Below are 13117 nucleotides of genomic sequence, written 5' to 3' on the forward strand. Positions count from 1 at the left end.
ACTCCGAAAACCTCCTATCTGAAAATTGCCACTAGGCAAAGGGAGAGATTTTTTTAAAAGCCACTGATGATATGATACGATCGGCCAGCACACTCTCAAGACAAATATTATTTGATACCCTCTGATTATAGCTGATTATAACCCAAATTAAAAAGGCAGTTCAGAACATTCTAGATATTTGTGATAAAGTATTAGTATAAAAGATAAACTAGAATGGGTAATGTAATTACGCACGCGTTCATTATTGGACCAAGGGTAACTTATCTCTACGGTTAAACTTTCCATATAATTAATTGATTAATTGAAAAAATTACGTAAGCCCCCCCCCACCCCCCCCCCCCCCCCCCCCCCCCCCCGTCCCCTCACTAGGTTAGCAGGAAGAGTTAAACTAGGCATTGATGCAGAACAACAGCCGTTGAAACATCGGTTTCAGTGAGGATTTCATATATACATTCGCCCACAGCGAAAGGCCTTGTCTCCGCTCTCAGCCCCGGGGTGGGGCGGACGAGTGTTGTCAGAGGGCCACGCACACACCGCAGAAACACGACGACACTCATTTGCACTGCAATCTTATTATCAGCACTTATTAGAAAGGATGAAGTGTCTGATGTCTGACGAAGCCATTGTGTTTCGAGGACAAAGTCACGCCGGAACCATTCTAACCATAGGCGCACTGATACAAGCCTTCTAGCAGCTGGTTAAGTAATTACCAGCTCTGTGCAAACGGGAGCTGAACAGCAGGTGGCGCTACCAGTCGCGCTCGCCGCCTTTATGGGTGCGCCATGTGTCCGCCAGTTAACGTGCTCACACCGCGGTTTGAGGAGAGTAATTCGCACTGGCAGAGAAAAACGTACAGCGCAGTGGCGTGACAAATGGAAGTGACAAGCCGCAATAAAGGTTAGCGAGAGCTGCGAAGCGCGGCCCCGGCCTGCCTCCTCACGCCTGCCCCTCTCTCTCTCTCTCTCTCTCTCTCTCTCTCTCTCTCTCTCTCTCTCTCTCTCTCTCTCTCTCTCTCTCTCTCCCTTTCCCTACCTGCCTCTGTTCCTCCCCCTTTTTCTTCGTCCCACGCCCTAACCATTTCTCAAACCGGCGGATCGATAGCTGTCACATCGATATCCGTCACCTGTCCGGGCTAATCAGACCAGGCTAAAAAAACAAAAAAAAACAAAAACAATACCCAAAAAAAGAAAGAAATAAAAAATGCTCTTCTCTTCGACATTTGCCGTCATAACGCAAAGGTCGCGCTCGAGTTGACGCGCTGCTGCCGCGTTTTGTTTACAGTTTGTGCGCTGTGGAATATCGACCTCTCACCTCTTTCGGACTGTTTTCACACTCGGTCTCGTACGCAGTATATACAGCAGTTCACTCCCTAATGCTACGCTGCGTAATGCCGTAGTCCCGCAAGACTGGCATTCCGTTCCTCTCCCACTCCCAAGTATATTATTTCGTATTGTGTACCTTTGTCGTCTATCTCACTCGGAGCCATCCGTCACACCGGTCTGCGTCTGCGCGCCCTGCCAAGCTCCGATCAGGGTGAGACTGGGGAGGGCCCAGGGCCCAGAAGAGTGGACCGCGGTCAGAGTTCCACCACACACCTCGCAGTCTTCCTTACTGCAGCGCTTGTGCGTGCTTTCCATCCGTTTCTGGTATTTTCTCTACCTCTCTGCCTTACTTCCTGCTTTGTTGTTTTATTTCCTCTTTTACATCCTCTCATCCGCGTTGCTGGATCGCCTCCTAAACGAGAGCGTTTCAAATGTATTTAAGGCTGTGGGTTGTTCTGTAGGTGCAGATCAATTCCATGGAAGGAAAAGCCCAGTGAAGCTAGCTAGTGAAGAGCTCCTAAATCGCTCGTGGGTTTCCTTGCCAAGTCGCTGCTTCAAGGAGGTGAGAAGAGTGAAATGACATTATGATGATGTTTTTCTAAAAATATATCCCAAACCTTGACATAGATAATAATCCAGAATGTGGCACACTCTGAGTGTAAAGGTGAACCACGCTGACAGGGGTGGCGTTTAAAGTAAAGGCGAACGAAAGGTGCACCTCCTTTCACTTATGTACAAATCTGTAAAACTGTGGGTGTAATCTGGGAAACTGTGGGTGTAATCTGGGAAACTATGTGTGTAATCTATAAAACTATAGGTGTAATCTGGGAAACTATGGGTGTAATGTGTAAAACTATGGGTGTAATCTGGGAAACTATGGGTGTAATGTGTAAAACTATGGGTGTACTCTGTAAAACTATAGGTGTAATCTGGGAAGATATGGGTGTAATCTGTAAAGATATGGGTGTAATCTGGGAAACTATGGGTGTAATATGTAAAACTATAGGTGTAATCTGGGAAACTATGGGTGTAATGTGTAAAACTATAGGTGTAATCTGGGAAACTATGGGTGTAATGTGTAAAACTATGGGTGTACTCTGTAAAACTATAGGTGTAATCTGGGAAGATATGGGTGTAATCTGTAAAGATATGGGTGTAATCTGGGAAACTATGGGTGTAATATGTAAAACTATAGGTGTAATCTGGGAAACTATGGGTGTAATCTGTAAAACTATGGGTGTAATATGGGAAACTATGGGTGAAATCTGTAAAACTATGGGTGTAATATGGGAAACTATGGGTGAAATCTGTAAAACTATAGGTGTAATCTGGGAAACTATGGGTGTAATCTGTAAAAGTATGCATGTAATCTGGGAAACTATGGGTGTAATATGTAAAACTATAGGTGTAATCTGGAAAACTATGGGTGTAATCTGGAAAACTATGGGTGTAATATGGGAAACTATGGGTGAAATCTGTAAAACTATAGGTGTAATCTGGGAAACTATGGGTGTAATCTGTAAAACTATGGGTGTAATCTGTAAAACTATAGGTGTAATATGGGAAACTATGGGTGTAATCTGTAAAGATATGGGTGTAATCTGGGAAACTATGTGTGTAATCTGTAAAACTATAGGTGCAATCTGGGAAACTATGGGTGTAATGTGTAAAACTATGGGTGTAATCTGTAAAACTATGGGTGTAATCTGGGAAATTGATATTCCCCTAGATGGAAAGAGCAGGATACATAAACGCCATAAATGTTAAGAGCTTTCGAGAAGCAGGCCAAGGGCACGGGGGTAAAATGCACATGATTCCCAAGCATTTCTCATTAGAGTGCTGCTGGTGTGGCTCCAGATACTGTAGTTAAATTCCTTGCTGTTTGGGGAGTTCACGCTCCATATTAAAATTTCTGTTTCTTAAGAAACAGTGCACACCATCAGAATCTCCCCCAACCTATATATGTGCAAATATAAATATTTGATACACACACACACACACACACACACATCTATATGAGAGCGAGAGATCTGAGGTGGCACAACACAGCACTCTGTAGATACACATCACGCAGAGGGAGTGTGTTTGTAGGAGGTGAGCCTGTGTCTGTTAAACCGAAATCTATCACGAGCATTTACAGAACATCCCACAAGCCTCTGCTCCGTGTCCCAACAACAGCCGATGGGCAGAAATGGTCCTCACCGACCATCTGTCTTCTGCCATCCCACCGCTCGAGAGAGAGAGAGAGAGAGAGAGAGAGGGAGGGAGGATGAGGCTGAATGCAGAGAAGACGATAGGCAAGACTCAGCACCGGCGTTGCCATCATAGATTTTAGCGGTCTGAGACAGGGGGAGAAGAAGGTGAGTCTTGTTTTCATTATGGAAGAAAATTGAACTGGCAGCTATTGAGCCCCTATCAATCATGAATTCCATCAGGGCTTGTCAGGGTTGAGCTATCAGCCTGGATAGCATTCCCCCACACACAGAGGGCATCAACTCAGACCCACAGCTAAGCTCTCATCTGTCTCTTCCCTTCATCCTACACCTACTCTCTCTCTCTGTCTCTCTCTTTCTCTCCCTCTCTCTCATATCTCTTCCTCCATCTGTAGTGCTTACACTTTCATTCAAGTTTTTTCTTTTGTGTTTTGGGCTTCAGCGGCTCTAAACTCTGTCTTTAAAAAATTTGATGCAAATTATATATATATAAAGAAAAACCCAGCTCTCAAGGCTGATGTTGTCCAAAGTCTTGACTGGCCAGGGGCAAGCCTGACATCGTCAAGGTAGCGCATTGGGCTCCGACGTCCGTTAAAGTCACGCTTGGCCTGTCGAACGGGAAAGGATGCCGAGAGACGCGCGGGGGGGGGGGGGGGGACGGTGGACTGGCCGAGGGTCCAGACCGGGCAGCGGGAGGGCAGCAGTTTCATCAGAATAGCAACAAAAGCTGGACAGCAGGTTCGGTATCAACCCCGTCCTGGTAAACGCACGAGCGCCTGCAACTTTGGACCGTCAGTCGCTTACCACTTGTTGCGATTGATTTATTTTTTTTCCCATCATGCTTTTCTCTCTCGCTGGCGGTGGACAACAGCAAAAGAAAAAAAAGAAAAAGATTGATGTGAAAATGAAATGTAAACATGGATCTCTCTCTCTCGCTCTCTTCAGCTCTCTCTTTCACACACAGTTGGTGTACAGTCCTCCGGATTGAGTCCTATCGATTTGAGCGAGCGGCGGTTTATTTCAGCGGTGCATCAGCCAAGATGCACGGCATCAAAAAGCTCAGAGGAGCCTTTCATGTCGATGGAGGGGCTGTGTGTTAGCGACTGAGATCAAGGTTTCGAGGATGCTCTAGCTCTGCATGCGTGTGTAAATGGGTGTGTGTGTGTGTGTGTGTGTGCACGGGCAGATAAAGGGCACATCTCAGTAGGATGAAGAGATGCAGTAGAGAGTGAACACCAGGCACTTAGAGCAGTATCACAGAGTGTTAGAGAGAGATGAGACTCTCCATCAATGCACTAGCTAAGCTATATACACACACACACACACACACACACACACACACACACACACACACACACCCCACCACATGTACACACACCCTCGCCCACACACACACACACACACACATATATACGCACACACCCTTGCCCCCTCTACATGCACACACAACCTCACCAACACACAACACGCACGCACACACACACACACACACACACCCCAATACAGCCCACTGCTGCCTGTAAGTCATATTCATTTGCTGGTAATTCACATGTCTTGAAGTTATAGCTGTCATGGAACTGATACAGCATTTATTAAGAACGCATCAGCACGTTATCAGTCCTTTAGAAGTTATTTATAAACATCAAAAGTTATTACAAGAGTAAGTGGGATGCGCAAACCTCCAAATTTAAAATTCTCTTGAAAATCATGTTTACACTTTGGCATGCTCTTTATACACGTGAATATGCACTGTAGACAAAAGAAGTCAACACATAACACAGATACACACACACACACACACACACACATATCCCTAGAGTGATACCAGAGGAAGACCAACACAGACCTGAAAGTATCTGCCAACTAAAGTGAGTTGTGTTGTGAGGTATTCGTTTAAGTCAGGAACCGTTGGAGTCAGGAACCGTTGGAGTCAGGAACCGTTGGAGTCAGGAACCGTTTAAGTCAGGAACCGTTTGACAAAAAGAGGAGCCCATGCTTCTCTCAGTTCTGTTTGGGTTCAGTAGCTCCGAACCTGGAGCCTAAGAGCTTCGAGTGTTACTGTCACCGGGGACACACACCACGCCAACAAGTTCAGACATTACTAACATTCTTGTAAAGCTGTATCGCCAACAGACTGAGCAACCAATGAAATGCAGCATTTGCAGGCAACCCTGTTTTTGGAATGCACACGGGAAAGAAGGCTTGGGACATGCAGTGTTGGCGCAGGTCGGGGCTGGAGCATGACACTGTGTCGATAAAGATGTACTGAGAGGAGGAGGCGAGGATTTGGGTCCATGTGGAGTGAGTCTGCTCCCCCTCCTCTTCTTCTGGCTTAAACTCCCCTCTGCTCCTTTGGTTTGCTGGATGGAGCTGTGTGTGTGTGGAGAGGGTTACTACCCGCTGAGACTCTGAGATCTGAGAGAACCAAGTCTGACCCACTTTACTGAGGACTGAGAAAAAGAAAAGAAGAGATGGGGAAGCGAGAGAGAGAGAGAGAGAGATTGAGAGAAAGAGAGGGAGACGGAGAGAGAGAGAGACGAGACAAATAAAAGATGGAGATTGAAAGGGAGGGAGCAGAAGACGTCTTGCATCCATCTGCAGTCACCTCACACAAGCACACACGGCTCTTTGAAGATCAATCAGCTTCTAACTACACACACACACACACACACACACACACACAATTTCCCCCTACCTGAATCACTACAGCTCAGCATAATCAAAACAGAGGAGCAATGACCAAGGAGCTGACAGAACCTCAGTGTGGCGTGAGGGACACCCCAACGCCATGGCAACATGCGCGAGCTCAGAGCGTGAATGGAGGATGTGAACTGCAGAATGCACAGCCCACGAGACGCAGCGCGCCTCCATCAGCTCTGCGCAGAGCGGCCTGTACCATCGGTGACCCACGGGGCCCCGAGTAACACCCCTCGCAGTTTCGCGTTTTTCAGTTTCCCCAGAAGTCGCCCAGTTGCGGTTTTACTATAATTAAGACCTTTCCTTTGTCTTGCCATTTCAGTGCAAGCCATTGTCTGACTGAAGCGAGAGACTCTCCGACATCGAGATTCTTCATACTGGTCTCTTGGCGCCACCCAGTGGTGGAGAAAAATAATTCCTCATTTTCAATTTTTGGCGCTCCACTGTGGATCTAATTATATGTACTTGAAGTTTGAGGGAAAACATTCAGGGTGTTCTCTTAAGATCTGAAACACAATACGGCCTTGTTTACATTTTAACTGAAGATTCACTGAAGATGAAGAACACGAAATCAAGAATTAACCAAAAACGTGTCATTTCAGGCTTCATACAAGCGATATTACAAGCCTAATACTAAAGCATCTCTGCTTTGTCTATTATTGCTAGGTTCCTAAAGGCATATCAGAGAGGCCTATGTCAAATTTAATTAGACCCACAACTCTTTTGGGCTCTCGTGCTTAAAGCAAAGACTTCTACGTTAAGTATATACGCAAGGTTAAATACACACAAGGTTAAATAAACATCTTGCTTCTTCGAGACCAAAATTCCTGCCACAAACCACAGCCCTGCTCCACTCACTTCCATTGCGAGGAAGCATCTCATCTCATCTCATCTCATCGCGTCTCGTCTCGTCTCGTCTCCCTCCTCTCCTCCAACTTGTGAGGTTCGCCTCAAGGCCCTCGCCAAAGTCCCTAATCTCGGAGAGGCTGCGGATTGATTTGGGTGCCCGGAAAGAAAGGAAAAAAAGCTATCCACTCCATTCCTGCGGGCAAGGAAAAACATTATAGGAGAGTAAAGAGGCATAAAGCAAGCTTGTGCACTCCACTGGTATGTTAGCTGGCCAGAGAAGTTCCCACCGAGCGTTCGGGGCTCGCCGACGGTTCCACATTCAAGGGCGGCGTTATTATCAAGAGCAATATTTAATTGACCCTGGAACTGTATTCTTATCCCAGTGATAACGTTTAACAAACGCAGAAAAGACAGGCTTACGTGTAAAAATAGAAATCAAGGACTTGAGGATGAATATATGCGTATAACAAGGACGCAAGAATGGTAAATTCCCCTCACGTCTCGCCGGGCGCGAACGCTCTGGCCTGGCCTGCAGATAACTGCGCCAACAAACACAGCTGGGAAGATCAAGCTAAAGAAATGCCTGCATAACGTTATGTCTCATAGCGAATGTTTTAGCAAATGGCTTTTTTGTGTGTGTGAATGTCTTTTAGACACACCCTTATGACTGTCAAATTTGTACTAGCGCTTTATGTTGCACGTTGCGGCATGTAAACGGCGGCCATAGCGATCGCTTGTTTTCTGAAGTGCAGAACCGCACACATCTTACAAAACAGATGAGGGGTCCAGGGTCATAAAACTAGGGCAGTCCGGAACAGGCTATAACACGACGGGCTAGAACAAACACCACAAGTACATTCGGCTCAACAGAGGCTAGGATAAGAAAAGGGCTGGAATCACAAACAACTAGCCGCTAAGGCGAAAACGCAGGGTATTATATACAAGGACTAACGAGGTCTGAACAAGACACGGGTGATGCTAGCGAAGCAGAGAATGCCAAAACACGGCCTGGAAAGGGATCGGAGAAAAGGAAGCAGTGACACAGGACGCTAGGAGGGGCCAACTGTGATCTTAACACTGGGCATACTTAATGTCTTTAAAATATCCCGAACTAAAGCGCGGAGGAACAAGCGGTTCACAGGGCAGGGCTGAAATACACTCTTCTCTTATACCATACACAGCTATTCCCCTACAAACCAGCTACCAGTTTGTTATTCCATGCTGTCTGCCTGATTTTTCCCGCAGTGACCTGTGGTGACCTGTATCCTGCGACGAGGACACTGCTAGGAGATTTTTCAGCGGGGACATATTTGCATTCGGCGTTTGGCGCCAAGTGTATTCGGCTAAAGCTGTTTCCATGATGATTCGCTAAGCAAACTTGATTATATATTTATTTAAAGTGTGTAAGCAAGTGCTTCTCTCTGTTCATATATATATACTTGCCTGCCCAGGCGATGAAGGCCTGAACATTCTGTTTTTGTGCTGTACTATGGTACCATTTTGGCTCTTCTGCTTTTCTCTCTCTCTCTCTCTCTCTCTCTCTCTCTCTCTCTCTCTCTCTCTCTCTCTCTCTCTCTCTCTCTCTCCCCCTTTCGCTCCCTGGTGCTTTCTCTCGCTCGTGTATTTATATCCGACACATAATCTGATTATATCAGACATATGATCAGTCACCACCTTAAAACTACATTCAAATCTCTGACAGGTGAAGTGCATAATGTCAACTATCTCTTTACAAAATGACCTGTCAAGCGGTGGGGTACGTCAGGCAGGAAATGAAGAGTCGGTTTTTAAAGACGATGTGCTGGATGCAGCGAGGGTGTACGTGTAAGGATCTGACCTTGGTACGGGCCAAATGATGGCTAGGGGACTATGTTCAGAAACGTGTGTCCAAAATGGCAGGTCTTGTGGGGTGTTCCGGATATGCAGTAGTTAGTACGTGCCGAAAGTGCTCCAAGGAAGGACGCAGTGGCCTGGTCTGATCAATCAGAGGATAATGTAACTTGCCACACTGCAGAAACACGTCGAAGGTGTAGCCTTGGGTATTCCCTAATGTCAGAGGCCTCTGTCTGCAGGATGACGTGCTCTGCCACACAGCAATAACTGTTCATGATTTGAGTAACATGACAGAGTTCAGACTTAGCTTCCAAAGTCCACAGATCGCAGTCCAGTCGAGCATCTGTAAGATGTGCTGGAGAAATAAGTCTTATCCATGGAGACCCCACCTCACAGCTTACAGGACTTAAATACTACAGGATTCAATGACCACAGGACCTAAAGGAACACAGGACCTAAATACTACAGGATTCAATGACCACAGGACCTAAAGGAACACAGGACCTAAATACTACAGGATTCAAGGAACACAGGACCTAAAGGAACACAGGACCTAAATACTAAAGGATTCAATGACCACAGGACCTAAAGGAACACAGGACCTAAATACTACAGGATTCAATGAACACAGGACCTAAAGGAACACAGGACGCTTTCAGAGGGTCAGAGCAGTTTGGGCAGCATGAGGGGGACATTAGGCAGGTGCTTTTACTGCCATGGCTGATCGATTGTGTGTGTGTGTGTGTGTGTGTGTGTGTGTGTGTACATATGGATCTTCTACCAGAGGCCTGGTAGTTTGAAAGTGTGGTGCAGTTTTTTCTGGACTGCACTGATGATCTCATCAATCTTCCAGCGCAGGGACCAAGTGCCCCTATCACCACTAACCCAACCTTGGTATTAACCTTCCATGTTTGCTTCATTTTTTTTCTCTCGGTTCCTGATATTTTTCCAGCTTTTCCTATTCTTTCCTTTGGGTGTTTCCATCGCTTGTGACTACCACAGAGGGACTATTACTACTGTTGTTTTTCCATATTGTCCACTGTCACGGTGTCTGGTTGCTTCACCACTATGTGTTTACCTGTCTGGGTCTGGAGGTCTCGCAGGTCCCGCAGGATCCCGGCTTTGCTGTTCTCCACCACTGTCTGTGGTTCCTCCAGTTTGTACTTGAAGGTGTCCTGCTCGTACGCCTTGCACGTGTTCCCGTATATGATCCCTGCCATTTGGTTGTGTGTCTGTGTGTCCCTTCCGACGTCTTGCGTTCTGCTACTAGGTGCTGGATTGTCTCAGAGGCTCCTTGGCCCAGTCTGCATCTTGGGTCTTGTCTGGTTATGACGCTCCCCTGCTTCGACTGACTAGTGCTTAGTGCTGCCATGATTAATGCCTCTGTGCTGTCCTTCTTTCTTGTCTCTTCCAAGCAATGGGAGAACCGTCTTATTGTTAGCCACCCCCGCTTTCTGTCAGTGGTACATTCTGTGAAGGCTCTCCTTCATCAGGTCATTGTTGGAGACCATTGCCTGGATGTCTTCATGGATGTCTCCCCCTGGACGGTGGCTCTTACTCTTTCAAGCACCCCCCCCCCCCCCCCCCCCCCCCCCCCCTTCTGGCTGGCATACAGCCTTATGATGTCGGCGCTTGAATGCCTCACATATTGTGAGGAGTTTTCTGGTTTTTGGCAACAGCAACTGCCAGCTCATTTCTCTTGTTGTGCATGTTGTGTATCTGATGACTGACATGGCATATATGTTTATATATATATATATATATATATATATATATATATATATATATATATATATATATATATATATATATATATATATATATATATTAGTAGTAGTAGTAGTAGTATAAATATAGTATTTTCTCGTGAACAGCTTTACAACATCACACTATAAGATAGCGATAGTGTCATGTCCAACCTTCATCCCATCGTCAGAATCCCCATGGTCTTCTGATCACCAGTTAATGATTATTTATATCTGTTACTTAATATCTTAAAACTATACAACTATATCCTGTCGTCCTTTGTTTCTAAGTTGAGCTTGGGCTTGTTCGTCTGAGCCTTTATTAGTAAATTCCACCCATACAGAGCTCCACACTCTGTATTACACGGCGCCTTAACACAGCTTCTCCCTTCGAGTCTTCAGAACGTAAATCTTCCAGACACACGGCGTACTGCCGCCGCTGCAGTTTGACAAATAGCCTAATTATGGACCTGCTCTAACTAATGAATGTCAACATTCTATTATTTCCATTAAGAGTCCTCTCTGTGTGAGCACTGTGTCACCAGGAAAGTTGGAAATCGATTGGCAGTTCAGTCGAGTTTAGGTAAATGATAGTAACATTACAGTAATATTCTAATAACTTTATAACCTTTTTAACCATGGATGGATTTTAATGCAGAAGTGCCGACTGCCTGGCTTAATGTTTCAGTGATTTCAGCCGGAAAGCCTCCGTGGAACAGGCCGAATAGCATTCCTACAGAAAACGGGTTCTCTCTGCAGCCGAGTCCAAGCAGAAACCGAGCTGAAAACATTCTCACAGAGGTTCCGAATAATCGTAATTTCACAGCAGAATAAGCATCTTTTTTTCAGTGCGTAATCTCCCTCAGTCGGCAAGCCTCCATCGTGTGCCGTGAAATATAAAGAGGCCACACGTTCCGTTCCTGCGGATATCACATCGGTTCCACACATGTGCCTCTCAGTCACAGGGCGGAGAAGCGGCGAAGCAAAACCGATGAAGTATGAAGTGTAATGTGTGTAACTACACAGCAACGCAAGCATATAACTCAGTTACATGTGCACCAAGAAGTTATAGCCTTTACTTGGCTCAGTTTCAAGCTACATCACTTTCAGGGAAAACTACAAAGTATTGGGCTGTAAAACCTGCGTGACCTACGTAAATTTAGTTTCATTACAGAGGAAAGCAGAAATCTCGAGCACTGAAACTCAAGCCTCGGGAAACCAGTGTCTTCAAGTGGTCCAAAACACGACTGGAAGTTTGCTCTGAATCTAACTCCAACAAAAGATTCTCAGCCAAAAAGCTCATTCTGGAATCATGCACTAGAAACATCTTGAATTCCACTCCTCAACAGTTACCTGCTGTAAAAGTTTAACCCGAATTCTCCCAGCGTTATCTCTTGGAAATTACCCAGGGTAAACCATTCCTACATCCCCCAGTCAGCTAGTCTTAAAGTTACACATTCAAATATAAAATGAAGATGCAGACTTCAAAATTAGTTGAAGAGAATAGCTGGTCCTGTCTTTTATTGCAGGTTACGGTTAACAAGTATGATTGAGGCACCCTCCAAGAATCAAAGAAGGAACCCGCATTTTTATGTATTTGTCAGAAGTGTTTATGTATTCACCCCACCTTTTTACATACTAGCGTTTGCATTCGCCATCATTACATCCAAACCCTACATTAGTCAATATATGTAAACTGATATTCAACACCCACACCAGCTGGAACCCGTTACGACCATATTCCAAGAGAAGGCTTCTCATAACCTTGTCCTAAAGAAGAATGATTTCCTATTTGGTCCTGAGCCTGGTAGAGAGGTCCACCAAAGCCTACCCAGGATCCTTTGCTGAAGCCTGCATAGGCCTCTGTACACAAATCATGCTGAAAGGACACCGAATCTCTATACTCCCCTATGTCTTGTGTTATTACTATAGCTAATGTGCTGTTAGGCCTATTTTTATTACCTCAAACCCATGCATCTGACCGGAGATCAATGGACTGGAATTCTCAATCTCTGATTCATTTAGTTCACTGCAGATCAAAGTTCTTTAAACTCCTCCCACAATGCCCTGTCACATGACATCAGATTTAAATGAATGGTAACCATTAGGACAACATACTGAACTCAGCCAGTAAAACCAGTCCGAACTATATGCTATCTGATCTTTAACAGAAATATAAAGGTGGCTAAAATGTTTGAAGCCACTCCCAACATGAAATGTACTATGGTACTATTTTATTTTTTACTGTGGAGTAGTGACATAATTTATTACCTAATTACAAACAAACAGCTACTTCATTTAACTAGGAGGAATTTAAAAGTTACAGAAATATTTATTTGCGGGTTGTGGGAATAAATCACCAAAAATTTTAATTTGCAAATAATAAATTAATAAGTAGGAAGTGATTAGGATAATATGCATGAGATTATGCTAATTAGTCTCCATTAGCTCTCAGTTG

General features: G+C 45.1%; 1 protein-coding gene across 1 annotated transcript in view; it reads right to left on the reverse strand.

Annotated features, from left to right (window-relative positions):
• Positions 1–10134, reverse strand: part of LOC118242980 (MARCO-like protein) — a 25494-nt gene extending 15360 nt beyond the window's left edge. The window contains exon 1 of the mRNA XM_035536475.1: positions 9961–10134. Coding sequence (XP_035392368.1) covers positions 9961–10134 — 174 coding nt within the window. The remainder of the gene's footprint in view (positions 1–9960) is intronic.
• Positions 10135–13117: the final 2983 nt, after the last annotated feature.

Source organism: Electrophorus electricus, chromosome 18 (assembly GCF_013358815.1).
Source record: "Electrophorus electricus isolate fEleEle1 chromosome 18, fEleEle1.pri, whole genome shotgun sequence".
Taxonomy (NCBI): Eukaryota; Metazoa; Chordata; class Actinopteri; order Gymnotiformes; family Gymnotidae; genus Electrophorus; species Electrophorus electricus.